This window comes from Pholcus phalangioides, unplaced genomic scaffold, assembly GCF_987345545.1.
Source record: "Pholcus phalangioides strain wild (caught in Gottingen) unplaced genomic scaffold, Ppha-v1.0 ptg000003l_1, whole genome shotgun sequence".
Taxonomy (NCBI): Eukaryota; Metazoa; Arthropoda; class Arachnida; order Araneae; family Pholcidae; genus Pholcus; species Pholcus phalangioides.
Window position 1 is genome coordinate 12,293,421 of NW_028301596.1, and position 26,465 is coordinate 12,319,885.

At 39.5% G+C, this 26,465-nt stretch overlaps 1 protein-coding gene across 1 annotated transcript in view; it reads right to left on the reverse strand.

The window, feature by feature from the left end:
- Positions 1–26,465, reverse strand: part of LOC149088093 (inactive tyrosine-protein kinase 7-like) — an 86,401-nt gene that overhangs the window by 40,607 nt on the left and 19,329 nt on the right. The window contains exon 2 of the mRNA XM_089244248.1: positions 25,637–25,963. Coding sequence (XP_089100374.1) covers positions 25,637–25,963 — 327 coding nt within the window. The remainder of the gene's footprint in view (positions 1–25,636; positions 25,964–26,465) is intronic.

Consider the following 26,465-nt stretch of genomic DNA (forward strand, 5'->3'; position numbering starts at 1 on the left):
CAGCTGAAAATTGAAATAACAAAAATGTATGTGCTGCAGTGCCTATGGGGGCAAAGGAATAAAAACTGCTTGTGTATCGAATCCAAGAACCCCGGGTAGTTCTCGGAAAATATTTGTAGCTGTGTTTGAAGGGGGAGGAAATAGCAGCGGGCGTGGCTCCGTTTTTCTTGTGTTCGGAAAAACGGGGCTTCACAGTTCGCGGTTCGGTGGCTTTTTCTCTTTTGCCGTGGACCCATGATTAAAAACTCCTCGTGGAAGCGAAAATCAATACGTACAGAAAAGTTCCCTTCCTGTACCCACACACGGGATATACTGCCGTACCCTCTCCTTCCGCCGCCATCATCGTATCCAGTGGAAATGTCGAGACTGAGGGATGATGATTCACTGCTGCTGCTGTTGGAAACAGCAACAGAAGAAAAAAAAAATACAGAAAGGAATGAGACCTGACATATCAGCAGCCCTGAGTAAAAAAAAAACAAAACAGGCTGAACTCTGGGAATGGCATGACTTATTAGTGTTTTTCGTCACAGGATTTATCTCCACGTGGCATAAGAAAATGACTTTTATGCCCAAAAATGACAAAAGTTTGTGGTCATTAACTAAGATTAGCATTGCAGGAAATGCAAATTAAAAATTATGACCACACTTGGTAAGGGCAGTTTATGCTCGCCCTGTACACACTATTGTTGGACAAAGTGAGAGAAAAAGAAAACAAAATACATATTCAAATTATTATTGTGCCTGTAAGCGGGAATAGCAAAACAATTTAAACGTTGTATCCGGGAAAAATTGACATTATCTATACAGGGAAAAAGTTAAATTCGCAAAACTCAGTCGTACTAAGCGGGAGCGTTCTAAATGATGAGAAGCCCTGAAATGATAAAATTGTAAACACCTCACACTCTTCTTGTTAGTAAATTGAGCTTCAAACGTGAAATCTCTTGACTGCTTCACCTGGGATGGGGACGGGGCATAGGTAGCCAAACCCCTAAGATTCAGGGCACTTGATCCCCCCCCCCCAAGAATTTTTGTGAAGAGTGCCCTCACTAATTCATGAAAATTCAAAGCAATGCACATACCCCCCCCCCCCCACGTGTTTTATTGAATAAGTAAAGGTAAGTTTTCCATTGAGAAATCGACTTCACAAAATATCTGGGCTTGTCAATGCTAAGGAGGCGAGATATCTCGTTAATGTCGCTTAAAGGATTAATAAATTTTACCGATGCCCCTGATTTCTTAAAATTTCTTCTTTTTTTTTATCGTCTTGAAAAATCAAATAAAAACGCTAAGTTACTGTTTTCGCTTCAAGTGCAGTTACACTCGGTTGTGACGACACCTGCGCTATAACGTCAATGATATGTGGTCCAGACTGATTCCTATAGTCAACGAATCCTGCTTATAACATCGATGAAAACGCAACCACTTCGAATATAACAACAATTTCTTTTTTTTTTTTTTGTCGCTTTTGCTACCGTTTCTATGGCATTCAAGGAACATTTGTCTGTTATTGTATTGGTTTCAAGGGACAGAGCGGGGGCCATGTTTGGTGTTATGTATGTTATTGTATTGACACCTAGGGGTGAGAGAAAGATTTATTCAATGCTTCACGCCCCGACTTGCTCATTCACATGACCACTACACGAAGCATCTCCCTATTTCACACTTCCCGACTGTTCTTCATATAAACATGCCCCCTCCCCACTTTTTTTTCTACGAAGCTTGCTTCACACACACATGTGTGAACGCACACACACACAATGCCCAATCTTCACTAAAATCAGGAGTAAAGGGTAATTTGCATAATTTATATATTGTGTTATAGCGAATATGACCATAAATATTCATCTCACATATTCGCCAAGTTCATTTTTTTCCCCGTAAAAAAATTTCAGCAGAATTGTAGCATTGTTTTCCTCGCCAAGGGTTACTCATAAAAAATACATACATACATACATACAGGGCGTTTATAATTAAAAGACCCTATTTTAAAGTAGCCTACAGGCGAAACCAGTCATCAAAAAAGTGTGAAATTTTGTGGAGGACTTTTGTTAGATGGCCCTACATAGAACTAGGACAAAAGGTTAGCTCACTTAACTCTAACCCAAGGGGTCTAAAAAATTCTTGTTCTCTATAGATTAACTCAATAATTCAAAAGTAGAAAGGTCCTGGATGAGAATGGGGACCCTGGGTAAGACAGAAGGGGTGTCTTCCTTTTATATTTAAAAGGAAGACATGGGTGGAAAAGGTTAAGAAAGGGAACAAATTAAAGCTCTCAAAGTTGGTATCTTCTTTGATCGCCAAGGACCACATGCTGGATGAGTTCCTGGAACGCGCTGAGAGACTGTCAACAGCACGCACTGTAAGGCCGGATTTTCCTAGGAGCAGATTTTCTGTGCCATGCGCAACGTGAATCACCCAGCGCGACACGCCGTCCACTCACCAATGAGAAAAACGGTATGACGGTTTTTTACAGAGCGCAATACTGTTCACGGCAGCGCTTTACTTTGGGCGTGATGGTGGGGGGACTGCTTCTGAAGGAGTCAAATGCGTCGTGCGCCGCTTGTTTCACCGATCTTCTCTTCATTTTTTGTTATGTTTTCTTGCCTTCCCTTCAAACCGGAGCGTGAAGACGACAGAGTAGCTGATACCAGGGCCATACATTATATAGCCGACTTGAGCTGCTGCGCCATGCTGGAAAACACAAACGCGTGGCGCAATTATGTAACACGTTTGTGCTGGCGCGAAATGATCCAGTTCGGTTCGAACTGTGCAAAAAGCCTTATTCCTAGGAAAACCCGACTCGAGACATTGTAACGTCTGTATCGCGTCATACGAACAAAAATTAGGGATTGTTGCGTTTTGCACGACAATTTTCGTCAAATTCCTCTGGGAAGTACTGGGACCACCCACCTTACAGTCTGTAAGTGTCACCCTCATCCCTCAAAAGGCATCCAAAAGAATGAGCAGAAATTTTCTTTAAGGGGAGGGGGGGGGCTGTGTGAACAGCAAACTTGATCACCATACTCAGTACAGTCAAACCTCGTTAGTGCGTCGCCCGGTTAACACGTCACTCCGCTTACCGGGTCACTTTTTGGAAGTCCCAATTGTCCTCAGGCAGGAATTGGCACAGCTATGGTTCACTCCGTTTAACGAGTCACTCCTCTTACTAAGTCATATTTTTGCTCTCCCAAGAGTGACTCATTAACGAGGTTTGACTGTATTTATTTTTGTCAGTCATTTTCTCACAGTTGAAGGGAGTCTACGCCACAGTTCACCCACCACTCTCATACCTTCCGCTACAACCTTATTCGGAAGACAATTACTGCTGAATGGAACGCGTATTTTATCAACAGAGACTGTCGTTACATTTTTATTTGATCAACCTTGGTGCAATATGGATGTCGAAACAAGAGGAAATAAAATCAACTTAAGGTGCTCCTCAAGTACACTGACATCGTAAAGACGCTCCGCCAAGAGCGAAAAAAATCCGTAGTTCAGAAACACCAACGCTATGCAATATCAAATAATAATAATTTAGGTAATGTCAGCAAATCAACGACATGAATTTCAGAAACGGTATCCATGTATAATAATGGGCAATAATAAAGAAAATGAGGACGCTCAGACACTGTATTACAACGTCATTTTCAGCCATTTTTCGACAAATATCGAGGTTGTGATACGCAAAATATTTCCCGTCGAATATTACAGTATTTACCTTTCAAAACTCTGTAAAAATGCCATTTGAATATCGATACAGAAATTTCAACAAATGACAATCGATCAAAATGTCGTTGCCCCTTTGAGAAATGATTCTCACTACAGTTCACACACCTTTTCTCAAAAACACAACATGCATATTACCGGAACTATCGATAGAGATCGTCCATACATCAAAAGTCTCTCATCAACACTCTTCAAGTTCCAAAAAAAAACAGACTATTTCCGGTCTTATGAATGGCTAAAAGAAACATTTTATCTTTTCCAATGGCTAGAGAAACTGTTTATCATCAAATCTTCTCCATATATCATTAGAACGAAAGGCAAGACATAAAAAAATACATTCATATAAAAAAAAGAAATGCATATGACAGTTCGAGTCCAAAGAAAGGAGACACCTTTCAAAGTCCTGCCGCCATTTCTTAATTGGAAAAACTGCTCATCAGTCACGAGTATAAGAGGCTTTTAGAGCGCGTGTATGTGTGGCTTCGAGACAAGAAAGACATCTAGAATTTCATGATCACTCTTCTCTCTCTCTAGAGTGATCTCTCCATGGCTCTCTCTCTCTCGTGTAAAACGAAGCCGTGGCTCTTGATAGCATCACTTCACGGGCGAGACCCAATTCAAACTGTTTTGCCCCTCATTAAAAAGCTGCTGTTTACTTTTAAGTCTTTTTCGCTCCTCGTCCTTCCCTCCCTCACTTTGAGCATCTGGAGAGCTTCTTGGAGGCCCTATAACGCCAGCCTCCATCAATTATCTTTGTTTCGCCTTTTCTACAGGGGGGATGACAAGTTCAAGGAAAGGACTATGGCAAGGAACTGTTATCTCTTCTCTCTACATTCAATTCATCAACGAGACATTTGTCTGGTTTTTATTTTATTGAATACATTTTGGAACACGCGAACAATCCACACGAATGATCAATGTCTGTTTTGATGTCCATTAGCCGACGTGGGAATGACAACAAAGTGCAATTACGAGGCTCATTCACACTAGCCATGTCTCATACAGCTCTAAGTTCATCGACATATACGTTTTCCCGTCGACTCGCGTATTCCCAATTTCATGTGATTTTTTTTTTGGTCATTTCGATTCAGTGGTTCGTATTTTTTGTCACACTATTCTGGTGCTTCCACGGACATAATACAGGATGAACGAGAAATCCAGTTTTGTTTAGTTTTTGATTAAAAAAAAGTGTGAATTTCACACACTGGCGGTGCTTTTAAGCGAAAAACTCTCCGTAACACATAAAATGCAACACAAAGAGTGCATAATTAATGTTTATGACAATTCGCATTACACATAACTGTCATATTTCGATATGAGAGAACCCAAAGCGGAATGTTTTGCATTGTTGTGCAACGAGAGCACTCGGCTGACTGGAAATGTTCTGCGGTAAAAGTCCCCATAATAGTGTTTTCTCTGTACTTTTTCCTTAAAACTCTTCTACCAGTGCAATAGCACTGATTGTTCTGCAACGTACATCGCAGATTTCGGCATAGTCTGCTGTGGAGGATGAGAGTCCTTTTTTTAGTTTGGGGGCTACGTCTAAATGGATGTAAGGGTGCTCATGTTGAAAGATGGTAGTTTTGTGTAACGCAAAGTGCCAAAAACATTAATTATGCACATTTTGTGCTGCATTTTATGCGTTATGTAAATTTTTCGTTTTTCAGTGCTACCTGTGAGTGAAATTTTAACTTTTTTTTAACTTGTCGAAAAAAAGAAATTCTAGGCCATGATAAGTATTTTAGTACAAGTCGCATTCTTTTTTAGCAGATTTTTTATTAATTTTCAAACTTTCCACCCTGTATATCTTTCCTCAACTTCTCACTTTCAAAATTGCCTTTGAATCAAACGTTGTAAATTGCAAACTAACATTCAGGGTTCGGGAAATTCACTTCGACGTCAGAACAACGCAATTTCATCACATTTTCACACGAGACACAGCCCCCCCCCCACTCAAATTATATTTCCTTTTTTTCAAAATGACCTTCGGGCTTGCATTATTAGAGAAATCTGGGAATTCTTCATAAATTCCGTTAACCAGAGAAGTGTTTGTAGCACGAGGTCATTCCCCCAGAAATTGTGGTCATTCGTGCTGCAGCACGAGACCTAAAGCGGATCATCTCCGGAGTAGTTTATAATACAGATTTAAACCATTTTCACGCATATCTCATCCAATCAACTCGCTTCATTTCGGTTTCCGCTCTCAGTTATTCACACAAAATCCATAAAAAAAAAACAAAAAAAAAACAATTTCGCACAGCAAAGGTGCAAAATCCCCAAAAAATCTAGTTCATTCCTCCTCCTCATCATCACCGCCTAAAAATATGCTAAAACTATGCAGATCATATCTAAACACGATCGAGAAGTAAACTCGAGTAAAGTTTTGGCTTTCCTCATACATATTCGTGCGTAAACGTATCCGAAAATTAAAGCAAGACCCAAGATAAGGCCCAATAGTTCCAGCAGCTGAACAAGCAAAAAAACCCACAGGCTTTGGATTATCATACACGCCTCTTTTTTTCTTTTACGATCCTCACGGTAAAAAGTTCTTTTTCGGGATTATTTATTTTTACTCATTTTTTATTTTCTTGGAAGAAGCGGACTCGATTTTATTGCGGGGCATCAAGTTATAACAAGATTACAAGACGTAAGTTATGGGTCTTTTTTCCAGAGAGAGACGTTGAAAAGAGTCAAGAGAGAGGCCACGTATTCTCTTCTCTCTCTTTCTATCTCTCAGCACACGTAGATAGAAATCACCATGCATTTTTCGGTCGGGCTCTACAGTGTATGTAGTTAAGCCGAGGACTCAACAACGAAAAAGAAAAGCTTTTTTTTTTATTATTATATCACTATTTCCTCACAAAAAAAAAAGGAAAGCCAACAGTCACCGAAAGCAAAAAAAAAAGCATTTCTTTCCGCAGCTGCCTTCATACGATAAGAGTTTATTAACCAGGTTTTAGAGCGTTCCCTTTCTCTTGTTTTTTTTATGAGAATATATGCCATCAGCTCTCGCAGTCATAAAAACGTAGAGACTGGATCAGTCAAGACTGGCAAAAAAAAAAATTCTTATACTATATATATATAAAAAATAAATAAAATACCCTTTCCTTACGTAGACAATTTTTCCTCCACCTTTAGTCTAAGAAAATATCTCAAGAGCGATTTTCTACCCGCTCTGGTGATCTCTCAGAGAGAAAAAGATTTTGATCTTTTTTTTCTCCTAAAGGATCCGGATGGTCATAACCAGAGAAATGTTTCCCTACGTGCCCTGCGATGATAAAGCTCGGAGCCTTACTCTGGAAATGGCCCTGGATCCCTAATAACAATTTTGATCGCCGACGATGAAATTTAATAGCTGGTAGTCGTTTGATAAGAGGAAAAATGAACGGCCGTATGGCGGTTAGTATGGTAATATAGCTTCGAGAGTGATATTGACTTAATTTGATCTCGTATGTTATGAGACGTTCGGGGATACGGTTAAAAAAGGAATAAATTTATATACATCAGAATGTTTCATTAATTTTAGACGCGATCGTTAACAGGGATTTTCAAATGACTGGAGGAAAATCACTGCTTCCTACGTGTTAGCTTTAGAGAGCACTTTTATGAATTACAAAAGAAAATCATGTTTGATTAACAAGTGTCTCCCAAAGTGGACAATGTACCGCCCCTTTCCAGAAGGTGCTGGAACTGATTGGAGGGGGGGGGGGAGATAAAAGCTTTGAATATAATAAAGAATCCTATGCAGGACCGGAACTAAAGGGGGGCAGGGGGGGAACAACTACCACGGGTTGCAAAATTTAGGGGGCGGCAATTTTAGGTGGGAACAAAGAACACCATTATAAAATTATCGAATTTTAAAGTTGTTGGAGCCGTAAAATAATGTTTGCCCCTAAAAATCCTAGTTACGGCCCTGGCTTGTGCGTCTGCAATCTAGCAGCATGTGATAACCACTCGAGTGGTTTTTGATTGAAGGGTTGCTGTATTTTAGAAATTTATGGCATCCATATTTGTATTATGGGCATCTTTTTCTCAGCAAACTCGTTGGACATTTTGCCCATGTATTTGTGTTTGAAAATATTTGAAGTAATATTGCCACAAAGGAAAGGAGAAAAAAAACTCGGTTTTTTTACCTCGCATAAGTTTTGCTTTAAAATTTCTAAGGCCAGCATTACACTATAAAAATTTTGTAAAAGTTCTTTTTGATAAAACTGGAAAAAAAAACCAATTAATAAGCGTATCGATTACTTTCGAGCGAATGCAGCCAATAGGCTTATTGAGTGTTTTTTACTTCCAAGTTTTGTAAACGATTTTTTAATCAAACTTTTATAGTGTAATCCCGGCTTATAAGATGTTTAAACGGGTTTGTTTTCATCCAGTGTAACTCAGAACCACTTTTCTTTTTCTCCAATGTGACCCAAGAAGTCGGACATCCCTGAATAAGTCTTAAATAAGCTTTCAATTTACTGTAAAAGTCTCTTCCAATACTGTGTATGGAATTTCTCTCCCCGTTGTCGAGCGTCATACTTGATTTTATCCGTCATTGTACACAGGAATTCCCTCCATTTTAAAATAGAGTTACCATAGAAAAAACATCCAGAAATTCTTCTCTTTTACCGTGTAAAAAGAACCTACTACTATGCGTTGCATGTTGAGAACCTCCGCATGTTGTAATAAGACTCCCAGGGAGGTGAAAAACGTTTACCCATTTTATCTCCCGCCTAGTTCTAATAGTTCTGGGACCCATAAAAGTTTTTTTTTAATGAAATCTAGTTCCGCTTGCACTGCAGATAGCGTCTCCAGCAACAAAGATGCACCCTTGAAAAGGCACAGCTTTCTCGAATGTGTCAACTAAACCATCTCCATTTCACACCGAAAAAGATTCAGGAAAGCCCCCCCTCCTCTGAAAAGAATTGTTGTTGTTCTTATATATTCCTTAATCTTCTTTTACGGGAGGAATTGTTCTTGGGAATGTGCGAGAAAAATAACACGAAAAGCATTTCATGCGATAAACTGTGTTGGCTTTGTTTCGTGGCCATGATGGCGGCTGGAGGGGGGAAAAAAAGGTAACTAAAATTGTAGTTTTGACAATGTAGAATTACAATCCAAGTCTCTTCAGCACACACACAAAACATTGATTGTTATGTAAGCACAGATGTCTGCAATTTCCTACAATAACTTCTTAGCTTTTTTTATGGATTGTCTATCACTTGATGTGTGAAATAGTTTAATTATAGAAATTATTGTGTCACTGTTCATAATCTTAACACCAGGACGTGCTCAATCTTTTGATGAGAGCTGCCCACTTAGGTTTATTTTAGCCGTTCGCGAGCCGCAATGCAACGAAATGTCTCGGAATTTCGAATTTAACGTACCATAATAGGAATCTTAAATGTGAAAAAAATTTAGGATCATCCTTTCATAAAACCGAAGCTAATTTCTTCGGTAGAAAAATTGTGTTTTTCTTCATTTTTCAACAGAGGAAAAGGAAAAATTCAGCTTCGGTGGAAAAATTGGACTCCCCTCTTTACTGTTCACAGGAAATACAGTCAATCCCGCTTTAACGTTTTTCAAAAAACCGTCATGGGAAAAGCGTTGTACGCAGGAAAACGCTTTAAACGGGAAATTTCAATGAGTATTAGCAATATTTGGAACCACAAAAATCAGTCATACAAATGCCCATTGGCGTTGATTGTTTAGATTTTATTTATTTGTTATATGACTTCAGGGGCTGACGATCAATTTTTATGTAAATTATTTTATTTTGCTGCCTTCGTCTGAGGTGGTCATTTTACGTTGCTTTTAATAAAACTTTCCGGATACACCCATCGTTCGGGAACGCTTCGATATCTCTCTGAGATGGGAAGCGGGATGTGTCCGGTCTTCAAAGATCAAAGTCATACAAACGGGAAAACGTTCTAAGTGGGAACGTTATAAGCAGGATGCACTATAAATGAAAATTTTAAAATTAAACTCTATTTCTCTTTCGTCAAGAGAAAAATTAAAATTTAGGTGAGTATGAAAAATAAACACAAAGAAAATTCAGGCGAAAAAATTGAACTTTTCTTCACATTTCATGTGTAGAAAAAGAAAAATTCAGCTCTTGCGTAAAAATTGGGCTTCACTTTTTAACCAAAGGAAAAGGGAAAATTCAGCTTTGGTGAAAATTGAGCTTTAGCTGCAAAATATGGCTTTTCAACAGCAACTAAGGAGGAAAAGTCAGCTTTGGCGGAAAAGATGGAGGGTTTTTTTTTATTTTATATGAGCTTTTCTTTGAGGGTTTTAGGGAAAATTCACACAGCTCTAGTTTAAAAAAATGAGGATTATCTTCATTCTCAACAGGAGAAAAAGGGAAATCAAGATTTAGTTGAAAAATGAGACTTTCGATCGTTTTCAACAGGGGGGAAAAAAAGAAAGTAGAAAACCAGCTTTGTGGAGAAACTGGGATTTTTACAAATTTTCAACAGAAGCAAAGGGGGAAAATCGGATTCAGCGGCAAAATTGTGGGTTTTTTTTTTTCACTTTTCAACAGGAAAGAATTGAAAAAACTCCGTTTTCAATTTTCGGGGAAAGAGGAAAATTAAGCTTTAGTGAGAAAAATTGAGCTTTTCAATAGGAAAAAGTAAAAATTCACTTTGGTGTAAGTTTGAAAACTTTTTCACTTTTCAACAACAGCAAAGGGAAAAGTCAGTTAGAGGAAAAATTAGATGCTTTCTTTCCCCTTTTTTTTCTACAGGGGAAAAGGGAAAAGCCACACCATAGAAATTAGTTCTAAAAGTGTGTGTCGTGATTCCCAGGATCAAGAAAAAAAAAGCATCTATATATGCAAATGAATGGTTAGGAGTCAGAATAATCGAATTGAATTATTAGAGCATCTCAAATATGTAATTTCCAAGGAACACCCCCCCCCCACCCTCCGGGAGTGTCAAAATCCAGAGAATGAGAACTCTTTCATAAGAAATAACAATCGCCACCACTTTCCTGAAACAAAGCGCACATTTTACCTCGAAATCAAAACAGACTTAGTACTGTACTATATATACACACCGTTATACAGTATAAACCTATGTGTATTATGTTTGCTGGGACTACTTGATAACACCGGAAGGATCGACAAGACCCCAAAAAAACACGAGATTGTCAATACGAGCTAATAAAGTCCAAATCAGTTCGCGTGCGATCCCCTCATTTCCCCTTTTTAAAGAAAGCAATATGGTGCGTACCCATCATAATAAGAGCCCACAAGGAGATAAAACAATTCGTTCTGCTTCTGCTGCTTCCATACGTAGGGCCATCGTGGATTTAAAAAAACTTAACAAAAAATAAAAATCATGCACGAAAAGATAGTGGAAGGGCAATTGGGGCTCTCCTTTCTCTGCGTTTTCTCGCTGGAGGGGGGCCCAGGAATGGGTATATAAGACCATGACTAGGGGCGCATGATTAGGTCTTGGGCTGTTGAGAAACGTGCTCGGGGTAGATGTGAAGGATGGGGTGCCGTCTCCCTCCTAGGCAAGGCAAAAAGTACATACACGTATATCTGCAAGAGCAACGCCCACTCTCAGCTGTTTCCCTTCAATCCAAAGTCACGGAGGCTCATTATCGGAGAGCTTTTCGCCGGATTTTACCACCCTCCCTCTGCCAAGTTCGTCTATAACACGGCTTTGAAGGGGGAAATAAAGAAAAATATACCTAACTCTGCATCATGCCCTCCCCCCCCCTCCCATGTATAACACTATTACCTAACAACCGCATTAAACAAATAAACACGCTGAAGTTCATTTACGGACCCGAGATTCTTTTTGGCAAACCACACCTGCAAAACTTATGAAATCGGATTTAGTGTTCAATGTACCGTACACTTGAATACGCAGTATACAACATGCAGGTTTCATTCAGCATTTGACCAGCGGGCCAAATGTGGTCCTCGGGGTCATTTAATATGGTCCGAGACCTCAAACCTAATTTTGTAAACGTGAACTAAGCGACAGATCAAACAGATCACTCAAGTGACCCTCTGCATATTTACAGATCATTAAGTGACCCGTGACAGTTCCAGAGTTCTTAAGCGTTTCGTCGTACAGTCCCACATCCCTCAAGTGGCCAGCGGCACAATCGATCACCTGAATGACTCGCGACATATTTATAGATCACTTTAGTGGCCCGCGACATATTTAGAGATCGCACAGATGCCCCGCGAAACTTTTTTCAAACCAATGAAGTGGCCCGCGCTCTCCTAAGGGTTGAGCACCCTTGCTCTACAGCAGCGGTTCTCAACCTTTTTTTGACTTGCGGAGCCCTTTCTGGTGTATAAGTTCTATGGCGGAGCCCGATAGACCTGTTTTTTAACCCATTTTATCCCACTGTCCTATTTAGAGGACAGCTAAAAAATAACATGTGTAAATCAGTATTTTTTTGTTGCGAATATTTTTTCAGTTGGAACATGTAGGGGTATGTATAAGCTTCTGCCAGCGTGAGTTATGTGCCTGCTCCCCCCCTCCTTCATCTGGAAACTTTGGTTATCCCCCGCTTTAGGGGGCGCTGTTTGCATCTTCTCTTTGCAGTTGCAGAATTCCTTCTCAGTGTACTTTAGACACGTGACTAGGCATTTTTTATGTAAGATTACTCTTTCCTTATCATCCTGATGGTTAATTGAAGCTTTATTGTTATTAGGTAAGTTGTAGCACATTATTTTATAACTGTCCTCTAAATAGGACAGTGGGACGATGAGCTTGCAATTGTCGCTTATTTCTCCCCTCATAGCTAAGAGTGAAAAAAAAAAATTTTTCTCCCTAGCTTTTTCCCCCCTGCATAGTCATGTCTAGGCAAAGGTTTCTGAAGTTGGAGGAAGCATTGGAACTAATAAATCGTTTAGATTCAGATGAGTGATTTTGAAATTGATGTTGTACCGCCAGATGCCAGTGAACTAACTGACGAAGATGAAGGGGATGACAATGAAGTAAATGCTGGTGAGATTATTGCAAACGACGTTCCTGGAACTCTGGAGGTTAGAATTGGAGACAGTTTTGAGCCCGAAGCTTCCACAAGCTCTGGTATTTCGACAACAAAGCGCAGACGAAAAAGCTAAGAAACATCAGTCTTCTTGGGTAAAGATGAAATCACCACAATATACAAAATGGAAAAGATAGGATGATTCAATTGCAAATCACTTGCTCGAGAAGATGGAAACTACATTGGGAGGAAAAACTCCATCAGAGCTATTTGAACAGTTTATTCCAACGAAGTTTACGATCATATAGTTAAAGAAACTGTGCAATATGCAACAGATGTAAAAAACGAACACGATTTCTTGACCACAGCTGATGAAATACGTGTTTTTCTTGGAATTTTGCTTCTAACTGGTTATCATTCAAATACCTGTGAACGTGACTACTGGTCAGATGCTGAAGACCTTGGCATTACCCTGGTGAAAAATGCCATGCCACGAAACCGTTTCCAAAAGTCGAAATCTTATTTACACTTTGTGGATAATGGAACAGTGAATCAGTATCTCGAGGATAGATCTTTCAAGGTAAAACCTTTGTTTGACATGCTCAATAATAATTTTATGAAGTTTGGACACCTCTCAGCTAATCTAAGCACTGATGAAATGATAATCATGTACTATGGTAGGAATAGTCTGAAACAATTCATCCGACGCAAGCTAATACGTTTCGGCTATAAATTCTGGGCTCTCTGTGGAAGCGAAGGATATTGTTACAACTTTTTCCTCTACTGCGGTAAAGAATCTGGGGCAGGAAAGGATATTCCTCTTGGTACACGTGTTGTGATGAAACTGACAGAGAGCATTGTGAATCCTTCAAGCTACACTTTATATTTTGATAATTTTTTTACCAGCATTGATCTTTTGAAAAGTCTTGGTAAACAAGGTTATCGAGCTACAGGAACCGTACGAGAAAATCGGATAAACCATGAGTGTCCCTTAGAGGGATCTAAGTCTATGCGGAAGAAGGAAAGAGGCACGTATGATTTTGCATTTGACAAGAATTCCGAGATTTTCCCGGTGCGATGGAATGACAATAGTATTGTCACTGTTGCTACAAATTGCAGCACTTTAGAACCATGTATTGATGTGAAAATGCGAGTAAAGGGACACAAAGATAAAGTTAACGTGAAGATGCCTAATTTGATAAATTCTTACAAAAAAAATATGGGTGGGGTGGATCACCACGACTGGTTGGCTGGAATATATGCCGTTAAGATTCGTGGAAAAAAGTGGTACTGGCCACTTTTCATTCGTACACTGGACATGGCAGTGGTAAATGCATGGATAATCCAAAAAGCTCTCAACGAAAGCGACGCCCTAAACTTGAAGGAGTTCCGACGAGCAATAACAATGGTATATCTAGAAAAGACTGTAAGCAGAACAAGAGGTAGACCCAGGATCTCTTCTGTACCTCCAAGTGCAAAAGAAGACATCTACAAAGATGGCGTAGGCCATTTTCTACTGAAGAGGGGAAAAACAGCACCGTTGTCAAAGAGAGGGCTGCAAAGCAAAACCCAAAACATACTGTGGGAAATGCTATAAAACCATTTGTCAGGCTTGCTTTGGGCCTAACCACCAAGTTTGGTGTCATATTCAACTGAAAATTGAACTCTAATGTAAATAATGAAGTATTATTCGGATATTGTGAAAATTTTTAGTCGGAAATTGCTTTTCCCCAGTGAAGAGAGCACTAAAACCTGTAAGTGCAAATTTTATCCCCTTTATCCCAGTGTCCTATTTAGAGGACGGGTCAGATTTCATATATAAAAAAATAAAAAAAATTCAAATTTTGTATATTTAGTCTATTTAGGTTTAATATACCTCAGAAAATACAATTATTCTCAAATTTGAGCAAAATAATTAAATTGGGATAAAACGGGTTAATTGTTCATCAAAGTTATTGATTTATTTTCATTATTTAAAGATATTTATAATTATTTTTTTTTCTAATTTACTGTTTTTCTTTTATTTCCCTTGAGTGCTCGCGGAGCCCCGGGGAGTGCACAGGGAGCCCCAAGGGCTCCGCGGTGCACCGGTTGAGAACCGCTGCTCTACAGTATTCGCAGAAACCGGACATTAAAATTGCGTAATAATAATAAATAACGTGACTCTCACGTGTTCCCAAGAAAAATGCAAGATATGTCCGGGGAATTTATTAGTATTAGTAAACATTCACGGCCCGAATCCACACCTGCACAGTCAGAGGCTAGCTCCCCCTAACCGCCGAACTGTCAGGAGTCTCAATAAAATAAATAGCCAAAATGGGACAAATTCTCAGCCAAAACGTCTCTTTTCCTCTCTCTCCAATGAAAGACCATAAAGGGTCTTTTTCTCTCTCAAATACGCACACAGAAAATTCCACGGTCATTCTTATATCTCTCTCTCCACTAAAATCACAGCAGAATTCCCACAGGAATTTTTCCAAGACACGTCCAAGTGATTAGGCCGAGTCAATGAAATGACAGAGGGGGATAGAGTGGATTTCTATGTCTTTTCACCCACATAGAGAAGCGTCAAAATGTTCAGCCCAAACACACACACAAAAAAACCACTATATTTATGTCACAACAGAAACAAACTGGAGTTTATCTATTATTAAATGACATTTTTTTTTTTTTGTTCTTTTTAAGCTCAGCTAATGCAGGGATTTTAAGGGCCTATCCAATTTTATTACGACGAGACTCGAGAACATTAACTATTTCCTGCACATAAGATGGCAGTGGCGTCTCTCGTCTCTGCAATGGCTTCTCGGTCTCCAATGTCCGTCCGTCTGTCTTCTTTCAATTTTTTTTTTTTTTTAGTTATTTATTATTATTTTTTCTCCGGCCATTCGCCGTCATCTCTTCATTCGATTCCATTGGCAGAAGATGGCCTTCCAGAGGAATTAGATGGCCTCTGGGGGAGATTACCAATCTTATACATCTATATATCCACTATGCTCATTGGGTCTGAAAATACAGCTTCCAGAACGGTTTTAGGGAAGACGTGAGAAGAGAAGATAAATAAATAAAAACTTTTTTCAGATCCTTGATCGACCATTTTCGAGGATATATATGAGCATTTTTACCACTCTCATCCCCGTCTCAGAAGGTTATTATGTCAGCGAAATGGACTGGACGGAATGAGCGCCAATGAGAAATAGAGAGACAAGGACCGAAACTAAAAGCTACGGATCCCGAAGTAAATCCCTGGTACTTTATCTGAATTTCAAAAAGGCCTTTTTTTTTTTCTTTAACGGTATAAAACTGCTACCTTTACTGCGTATTTTGAGCACGGACGACGTCTAAAAGCTCAGCGAGGATTTGGTGTTTATGATGACGTGAAATATATATATATATACAGGATTTTTATTTATTTATTTATTCAATTTTGTGTGTACTGTCAGTGCTCCTTTTTACACATTGGCCCTGAATAACGTAAATGAAAGAATTTCCTAGCAGGCGAAAAAATGCCATTAACATATATGAATACGAAGCCAATCCGTTCGGGATCTCGTATTTATGCATCAGAGAAACGAGATGAAGTGAAATCCTTCTCCCGCCCCCACCTCTTTTTTCGGAAATTTTCAGTCATTTTCTTAGACGGCTTCTGCTTCATTTTAGAGGTGTTACGAGAAGATGCCTTTTGAAGGAAACGATTTGAAATCGAATAGGTTAAAGCCGGGATTACACTATAACAATTTTATAAAAGTTCCTTCATAAAACTTGAAAACTGCAAACCAATAAGAGTATCGGTTACATTCGAACGAATCTCATAGGCTAGTCAATCTAATCATAGGCTTATTAGTTGTTGTTGTTTTTTTCTAGTTTTGTACAAGACCTTTCATCAAACTTTTATAATATAATCACACACACTATAAAAGTTTCACACTTTTTTTAGGCCGGTATTACACTATAAAAGTTTGATAAAAAAAGTCTTAAAACTTGAAAAATTTAGCCAATAAGATTATTGGTCATATTCTAGGAATTACAACCGATGACCTTATTGGTTGCATTTTTCAAATTTTATGAAAGGACTTTTATCAAACTTTTGTAGTGTAATCCCGGCCTTACACTATAAAAGTTTGATAAAAGTCCGTTTATAAAACTTGAAAAATGCAACCAATAGGAGGATTAGTTAAATTGGCTCAAATGTAACAGGTGTGCTTGTTGGTTGCATTTTTCGAGCCCAGTTGACCCGTTCAATATTCGAAATTTGGGCTTTAGCCGGCCCCTGTATAGCGATCCCTACATCCCACATCCCTATATCGATACCTATGATTCAGGGTCATTGCCGCGTTGGCGTATTTTTTTGTGATAATGATGGCAATTAGTCATAGCTAACCATAATTAGTATGGTCAGCTATAGCAACCCTAACGATCAAAGGAATCTGAATATCGATGTCTTAATGATCCATATATATATAGGGATCGGCATACAGGGGCCGGCGAAAGCCAGACAAAAGTCTGAATTTCGGACATTGGCCGGGCCAACTGGGCTGGCCACCTTTGGGCTTTGGCAGTAACATATACAACTTTTAAAATCAACATGGCAATAATGCCAATTTTCGAACGTCCTTACAAACAAAATTAACAAATCGGGCTTACTCGTTATTACTCGTCAACGCCCTCTATAAAGACATTTTTACTCTGTCCCCAGAGGGATGACGTTATATAGAGGTCTGACTGAATCAGCATGTAAGATTTGAAATAACAACTTCAATTGAATGCAATGATCAGAGATCTACGATTTTTAACCTTTTTCCCTCAGTAACGAACATTATCTGTGTCGGTCATCATAAAAGCGCACACAGTGGCGACTGTGGCATACAGGGCTTTGGGAATGTGTTAGACCTGTGGTGCTTCCTCTGTGCTTGCAAGCAAAATGTTGAAGATCTCAAACACAAGGCATTAGGGGCCATTCAAGTATTACGTCAGCAGCTGACAAGGGGGGGGGAGGTGGTCAAAAATGGCTGAAAATCTGCTTACGTAATACTTGAATGGCTCCTTAGTCCTACGGAAGAACATGAAAAGAGACGGATTTCTTTATCTTTAATCGTACGTACAACAGGGTGACACAAATCCCGGACGCCAGGTCACCATGGTGACTAAAAACCAGCTATCGACATCTAAGTTTTCTATTCGCTTGCTAAATTAGAATCTAAGGCAGGGCTTGAGAGACAGAAAAAAAACAAAAACCCTTTTTTAGGCGTTTCTGGACCCTGCTGACCTTTTTCAATGTGGGTAGAAACACAAAAATTTCGGAATTTTCACGTTGTCCTCACACATAAAATTTTAGGCACTAAAGAGCCAACTTTTTAGTAGCCATGGTGACCCGGCGCCTGGGATTTGTAAAGCCCTTGTCTAAGGATGACGCAAAATTTTCCGATTTCATTGCAGTGCGTGTCTTTCAACACAAGAGGGGATCTGAGTCATGAGAAAAGTCGAAAAAATTATTTAGAACTAATTTCATCAGGAAAAATCGTGCTTGACTCCTTGGAAATTTCGCTGGCTCCTAAATATTTTTCAATTTGAAAAGTCTTACGAAGCCCCGCCCCGGTCCTATCACCGCACACAGACGCGATCTACCACCATTTTGCTTTCGAAGAGGTGGCTTTGTAGGAATATTAACTATTGTGGAACGTGACTGTGCATTTCAGGTAAGTTTTGTGCATGCGTCTGTTTAGGCGCTGCGTCATCTATCTTCTAGAGACGAAACTGGTATTATATGAATATTATATTAAATATATTCTAATGATTCCAGTTTTGAACGTTGGGAGGTCTTTTACTCGCTGTAGCGATTTTTCTGAACAAAAAAATCTCAAATACTTCGCCTATGTCTGCCAATTCATGAAGTGATTCATTGTGGGGAGCGGACACCAGATCGATAAGTTACTCGTCTAAAGTACCAAAGGACTTATAGAGGTGTAGCGAGTTCGATACCTGGTTCGTCAGTTTCAGAAACTTTCCGGACGCGAAAGTATGAAAGAAACACCGACAACATTGAGTACAGAAAAAGACTGCTACCGCTATACCGCTTGGTTTAGCGGTAGCAGTCCCCACACACTAAGGGGTTAGCCCACCAACCTCTCGGTAAGTAATAAAGAAGGCTGCCGTTCGAAATCGGCAATAAATTGTAGGTCCCGGTATAATTAGCCCTCGTATGCAGAAAATGACCGTGGTGCGACAAAAATGATTGATCAAAAACTTCACGGAGATCATAACAATACCGCAATACGTCAGAACCGTTTCACATTAACAAACGCGAAAATAGCAGGCTTGTCGCAATTCCTGGTGGTTGCGAGACGATCTCTTGATAAAAGCCCAACGAGAGACAATCTCTTGATTAAAACCCAACGATCACTCGCAATTGAACCATCAACAGAATCGAAATATGAATGCGCCACTCTCCGAAGTACGAGAAGTGCCTAATAATCAGGCACTACATATCTCTTCCGAGAAAAGTGTACGTGCACAAACGCACGATCTAGGTCCCAAATGCCATCAACCTGATACATTTTATGTTTCAAGAGGTATAACGGAAAGAGAGAGAAGAGAGAGAGGAATATAACGTGATAGTAGTGAGTCATCCGACTGTGTATGTAAACCCCAGTATATATGGCAAGGACTCTTCCCCAGGGTTCCAAGTTTTCGTCCTCCTCCTGCTCCGCTATAATAAAAGAGTATGGATATAGAGTGGGAGGGTAAAGATACCACCATCACCAGACCCTTCTGGTATACTTGCGATGCCGTTTTTCCACCCCGCACAGGGAGATTATTACAAGAGCTTGACAGTGATCCTGAAAAATGGCCTGCTTACTCACTCCTGCCGGAGCGAGCGAGTGAGCATGCGAATGCACCATCACCACCACCATCACTTCCCGAAAAGTGGCCGAAACCCACCTCCCGTTGCGAGATTGCCCTCCTCTCCTTCTCATAGGGAACATCTCACAGGACGTTACACATGTTATCTACGATGGGAACGAACTCTTCCATTATGATTCCGTAGTGAGTCACATGATACGTTTCCGGTAAACGAACTTTTCCCCAGGAAAATCGAATTTTTACCAGAAAACTCTTTGGAGAGAGAGCTAAAAATCCAGCCTTTGGCAATGCAACGAAGGAATCGGAGTGTTAAACACTTTGAAGAATTTTCCTCGGTACTTTGCCACATTATACCAATTTCGGTTGGGTCTCACTCCGACCAGTAAATGAGCCATGAATGTTCGCAGCCATCTCGAACTGTAGATACCGGTCCGATTAACAATCGAGTGGAGCCCAGGATAAGGATTGCCCCCTAACAAGAGCCCGATAACATAAGAAAAAAATTTCTGCCCCTTAAAGTACGAGGCATTCCTGCAAACTTACACAATAAATGACTGTTATCGGTTCTATCTATCTACGCCGTACATGCTCGACTCATGGCCAACGAGGCCAAATATGGCCCTCGAAATCATCTGCTGCGACTAGTGATCTCAAACCTAATTTTGTAAAAATGGACCAAACGGCATATTTACAGATCACCTAAGGAACACACAGCATAATTTGTCTTTGAACAAACAGCATTGTCTTTTCTTTGATTTTACGTCAAAGAAATGTACACACGTCACCACCACCTATCGGCTGTTTCTTAGTTATTTTTTCCTGTCAAAAAAATTCCCGTGACTTAGCGATGCTAACCCTGCAAACTGTTTTTTATTTCGGCTATTTTTCCTGTTTTTATGACTTTTTAAGGGGTAGGGGGGACGTAGGTGGAACGCCCCCTCCTACCTCTCTTTTAATATATTAAAAACTTCTTATATAAGAATATTATTAAAAAATATTATATATCCATAAATGAGCACAGTTATAGTATACAGATGTAAATATTAATAATTATATTACTAATGTTTTATAAATAAAATATTATTTATCTCACAGCACCTCAGAAAGTTGCCAGTCAGCTGGGGAAATGGCGAAATAAAAATTAAATTCTGTTTTTTATCCACTGATTTGTTCAAAATTTTAATGCCGCATATATTTGTTATCTTATGTGTGTTGTGGCCATTACAAAATTTTGCATATTTCCAATACTTGATTTTTTACAAATTTTCAAAAAAAAAAAACCCCATTAAAAACAGCTTGCGAACACATAAAAATTGAATGAAATCAATGTAATTGACTAAAAAAGGATTCAAAACAAAGTAAACTGTTCCGTTCATGAAATAATGAAGAAGATTGAGATTTCATATCGACTCAAATCTTTATTCAAATTGTTTTTTCATTTCAATTTTATAACTGAATAAGATTTTTTTTAATTTTATAATCTCACAAGAATTTATGGATGGATCTCAAATCTTTTGCGTCATTTTGAGAACTGAACAGTTTCATTTTGAATCACTTTTTATTCAATTTCATTAATGTCATGTTATTTTATCATGAACGCAAGCTGTTTTTAATGGGGTTTTTTTTGAAAATTTGTAAAAAAATGACGTATTTTGAAGATGTGTAAAATTTTGTACTGGCATAGGATAGGCATACACCAGTGGTTCTCAACCGGGGACCGTATGCCCCACCCCACCCCATAATAATTTCAAGGGGGCCACGGAAGAAAATGAAGTGGAGAGGGGACCATGGCAGGTGATTTGTAGGGCCACGTAGAGCTGAGAAGAAAAATTTAGGTGTGAAAAAATAAAGCTTTTTAGTCAAGGATGCTCAATCTTTTGAAGTGCTTTTCATTCGTTGAAACTACTACTACGTGCCGGGGGACGGCACGTATGCTGAAATGCGCCGGGGGACAATCAAGCGATTTGGAAATGTATCGCAGGTCACTTAAATGATCTGGAAAAATGTATCGTGGGGTCACTCAAGTGAGGTAAGAATGTACCGTGGGATCACTCAAGTGAGGTAAGAATGTACCGTGGGGTCACTTAAGTGAGGTAAGAATGTACCGCAGGCCACTTAAATGATCCATAAATGTGCCACCTAAGTGGTCTTAGAATGTGCCGTAGGTCACTTAAGGAATCTGGTTATGTGCTGCTTCGTTCATTTTTACAAAATTAAGTTTGAGAGGTCACGGGCTACATGAGAATCAGATAACTCCAATGGCCACATATGGCCCGCAAACAATGGGTTGTTTTAAGTGAAATATGATGGCGGAAGCGTGACTATACTTACAGAATCCAGCAAACCCACCCATAAAAACAGGGCCATCTCAAGCCCCCTCCCAGGCCTGACTCCCCTATGTTTTGCAACAAGGCCCCTAGGATGGGTCTTTCACAGGCCTCCTGGCTAGATTTCTCACGGGTGCCTCCATATTAAATTTATATGGTGAAAAAATATGATAAGAATCATATCCCCCACAGACTGCAGCTCTGTCAGCCCCCCCCCCCCACTCTTTTCAAGGGGCCATGCCGGGGGTCTCATGTCCATAAGTGATCACACCTCATGAGGTTTTGTACAGTACAATGACTTTTGAAGAGAAGTGGTAAATATTTAGGCTGTGTTACTTCCAGCTACGTATGAGACTACCAGCACATTATGTTGAGACGGCCCTAAATAGAACTCGGACTGGAGGAGAGCTCAATAAATTCTAGCCCAGTGGTCTGGAGACCAATCTTAATTTACAAAATTTTTGTTCAGTATAAATTCACTGAAAAAAGTAGGAAGAATCTCGCTTCTGGATGAGAGTGGAAGACCCAGGGTAAAACGGGGAGGGGGGGCCCCACGACAAAAAAATATGGTCCGTGGGGGCATGGACAAAAAGAAGGTTAAGAAACACTTGCAGGCCCAATCAAATATAAGTGGTAAAAATTTAAAATAAAAATCAATGGATATAAATATTTTTAACAATATTTCTACATAAGATAGTTTGTTTACCATGTTAAAAGGTAGGAGACTCCTTCAACCTATTTACGAATTTATGGGAAACCCTGTAAATTACAGCCATAATACTATAAAACTGGGCTTTCTAACTTGAGCATATCATGAACTGTGAGCTTATGAACTCATTACTTTGATTAATTTCAAAAATTTTGTCTTGAGTGGATTTCCACGGAACCCCGGTCAGGGATTACGTACCAGCTGGGAAAGATGCCTCAGCAGCTACTGGAATGAACCAGCGGGGGAATGGAAAGCATTCGAAGACTCCTTTCAGGATGTGCCGCTAATTAGTTGGCACTGACGAGGGAGAGAGAGAGAGAGAGAGAGAGAAGGAACCAACAGCAGCACCCAAGAGAAGAGGTTCATCAAATTACAAAATAGTGGTTCCAATTTCAGTAGAAATGCCATTAATAATTTTTCTTTATGACAGGAGCTATGCAGTCAGCCGCTATTGACAAGAACTACGGGGGGGGGGGGGGGGGGGTATTCACTGTCATTTAGGAATTTTTAGAAAATGGCTACTGCATTCGCAAAAGAAACATTTCCGGGCAATTTGCAATTTCGATATACAGTGATAGTTCCAAATCGACTCCTTAAACGGAAAAAAAAAATACAGCAAAAGCCGTGTATGTGTGTGTGGGCTACCGACAATGCGCAATACGACTTTGCAAAACTCGCATCACCGACCTTTCCCATCGATACACAAAGCATTCCAGTCCGGCGGGGGTTCCCGGATGGCCGACGCTCGCTCGCTCTTTGATGATGATGGCACACAGAGGGTCGTAGATTTAATTACCCCTATTAAAAGTGGAAACGAGATAACGTCGGTACCAAACTAATGACAGCAAACGGGAGAGAATCCATCCCCTTCATAAAGCCTCGAGCCCTCTTCCAGATAGAATCCCGCTGCCATCGTCAAACTGCGAAGAGACGTTTACAAACAAATTCGCTGCACAAAGCAATTAAAGAGATGCAATGAACCGTAAAATTATTGATCGATCGGTTTCCGAAATCGTTTCAGTTTCAGAAAAAAAAAAAAAGGAGTGATATTACAGCTGTGTGTGATTCGAACGGGAACTGGACGGTGATTGGAGGAGGTGTGCAGCGCACTGATCCGAAAAGTTTGACCTCAGAACCATGTTTGAGCCCATGTTGTTTCCATGCAGAATGCGTTTTCGTGAAAAGTGCTGTTGTGAGCGCATGTAATCATTGTGTTTCTGTGACGGTTTCACAGATTTCAAGTGTTGTTTAAGCGTAATCACTCGTTTCTCCGGCATGTTGCGGAATGAAGTAGGCATAAACTAGAATGAACCTACTGTGTCAAGGACGTATGTGTTTTTCGTGAGGTATCGGAACTTCTGTTCTTTATGGCATGTAAGATCACGGTACTTTTTGGGGAATGTCTCAAAATTAAGTACTGTTTCCAGGACATAATGAAAAATAACATAACTTCTTCTGACGTGTCTCACAATTAAGTACTTTGACCTTTGAAGACCGTACACACACCCGCTTCCCATCTCGGTGAGATATCGAAGCGTTCCCGAAGGATGGGTGTATCCGAAAAGTTTTATTAAAAACAACGTAACATGACCTCAGACGATGGCAGCAAAAAATAAAATAAATTACATAAAAATTGATCGTCAAGCTGAAGTCATATAACAAATAAATAAAATCTAGACCAGCGGTTCTCAACTTTTTTTGGCTCGCGGAGCCCTTTCTAGTGCATAATGTATATTGCGGAGCCGAGTGGGCATATTTTTTATTTCTCGGATGGCCGAGATGGTGAACTAAGATCAGCACAATTCATCATAGCCATGTATAATATATTCATCAAATATATTAATTATTCATTATAAGTACTGCTTTCCAAAAAATGTATGGGTTTATTTCTGTGACGTATCGTAAAGTTTAAAGACTACTATATACTACTTTGACGTGCCCCATCACGTCAGTGACATGTGTGATGTGGGAATGTCATTTCCGAAATTCATATTCACAGATAATACTTTTTCTGTCATATTTCAGAATTAAATACTGTTTCTGCAACACAAACCCTGTATGTTTGCATAAAAGAAAAGAGAGTTGATTCTGAAACATAAATTACGTTTGTCTCTGCGATGTTGTCATAAGTACCGTTTCTAGTGCGTATCCGCACTAGATTTTTTTTGATTCTGTATAAAAAATTACGTATAAAATCATACTTCTGCATTTTATTTTCGGATGTACATTAGAATCAAACCTATTTTCCCGGGATGTTTTAATCATGTTTATTTCTGTGACGTATCGTTTCAAAGACGTGTAAAATTAATTTTTGTGTTCATGACATCAAAAAGTCAAGATTGTCTTCAGGACAAGTCAAGTATTGTTTCCAGGACGTACGAATCAGTTAGAAAAATTGATGGCAGATGGAAGCACTGAAGACAACAAGCAGTACACAGAAACCAACTTTAAGTAATGTTCGCTACACATACACGCACATTCCAACATATGCCAATCCGTTAGAAGTTCCGCAGAGGAATATGAACGAGTTGCATGTGTGGTTCAGTAAGACGTAACGAATCGTGCCTTTTCAGTGACGTATCACGAAGTACTATTCCTAGAACGTATGAAACTATGTCTTTTGTTATATCCCACAAACAGAGTTAAATTTATTTCCAGGTCATCTGTGACGTATCAAAGAGTTAGGTACTATTTCCTGAGCTTGTCTTGAGTCAAGTATATATGGTATATACCGTGGATCCTGCTTATAACGTTTCTCAAAAAACCGTCACGAAGAAACATTGTAGGCGGAAAAACGCTCTAAACGGGGAATCTTAATGAGAATTAGTGAGGGTTGAGACCACGCAAATAAATCGTTCTAAGTGGGAACGTTATAAGCAGAATCGACTGCAGCAAGAGCTTTGGTTTTGTGACGAATCAGTCGGAAATTCCGATGATATGAGGTTCGACAATTATAGAAAAAAAAATCATATAAAAAACATCTCTGAAAAAAAGTCATACATTTTGTTCTAAAATGTACTTGCTCATTAGATATGTGTAATTCGAAATATGAACTGGATACACTTACATAAGATGTTCAGCTGTGCTTCTTGACTAGCGAGCGATATCCCAGTGGTGACGTTCGTCGCGATGCACTTGAACTCACCAAGGTCTTCGTGCGGATCGGCCCTGGTAATGTAAAGGTTACTGCCGACCTGGTGACGACGGGTAGTGTTCTGAATGACCTGGCCGCTCAACGTCCAGGAGAACGTGACGTGCCTGCTGTTGGAGACCCCGCACTCCAGAGTCACGCTCTGACCCTTGCGTACCGTTTGGTCTTGCGGGTGGGGCTGGAAATAGTAACTGTCCTGCGCCCTGGCAACCATCGAGAGATGACACCACAGGCAACACGAATCTGTGGATAGACAAGAAACATTAAAAATATAGATAGATTTATATATACAAGTAATATACTCATAGGTTCACACATAATTACATCACCATAGGTAACAAATCCCAGAATTAAAAAAATCTGTAGTTTATCACGTGATGGAAATTAATATTATTTGTGATATTAAACTTTTTTTTCCATAGAATTCATTTTAATACATTGCGATTTCCAGTATCGCTTCATTTCCTACCATTAGTAGTTTTCAATGATTTTAGCAATAATTTTTTGACAACTTTGGCATCATATTTGGTGTAACAATTGCCAATTTACCGCACTTGGAAAAACCCTAATTTCCCCCCCCCCCTCTAGAAAACATGGCAAACCTCGAATTCAAGGACTGAAAGAATATTTGTTCAGGGATTTTTCATTCAAGATAAACATAATTTGGGAGATTTCCATGGGTTTTTGTATAAAGAGACACAAAATCGGTAGAATCTGGCTTCCGACCGAAAGATTTTAATAAGAC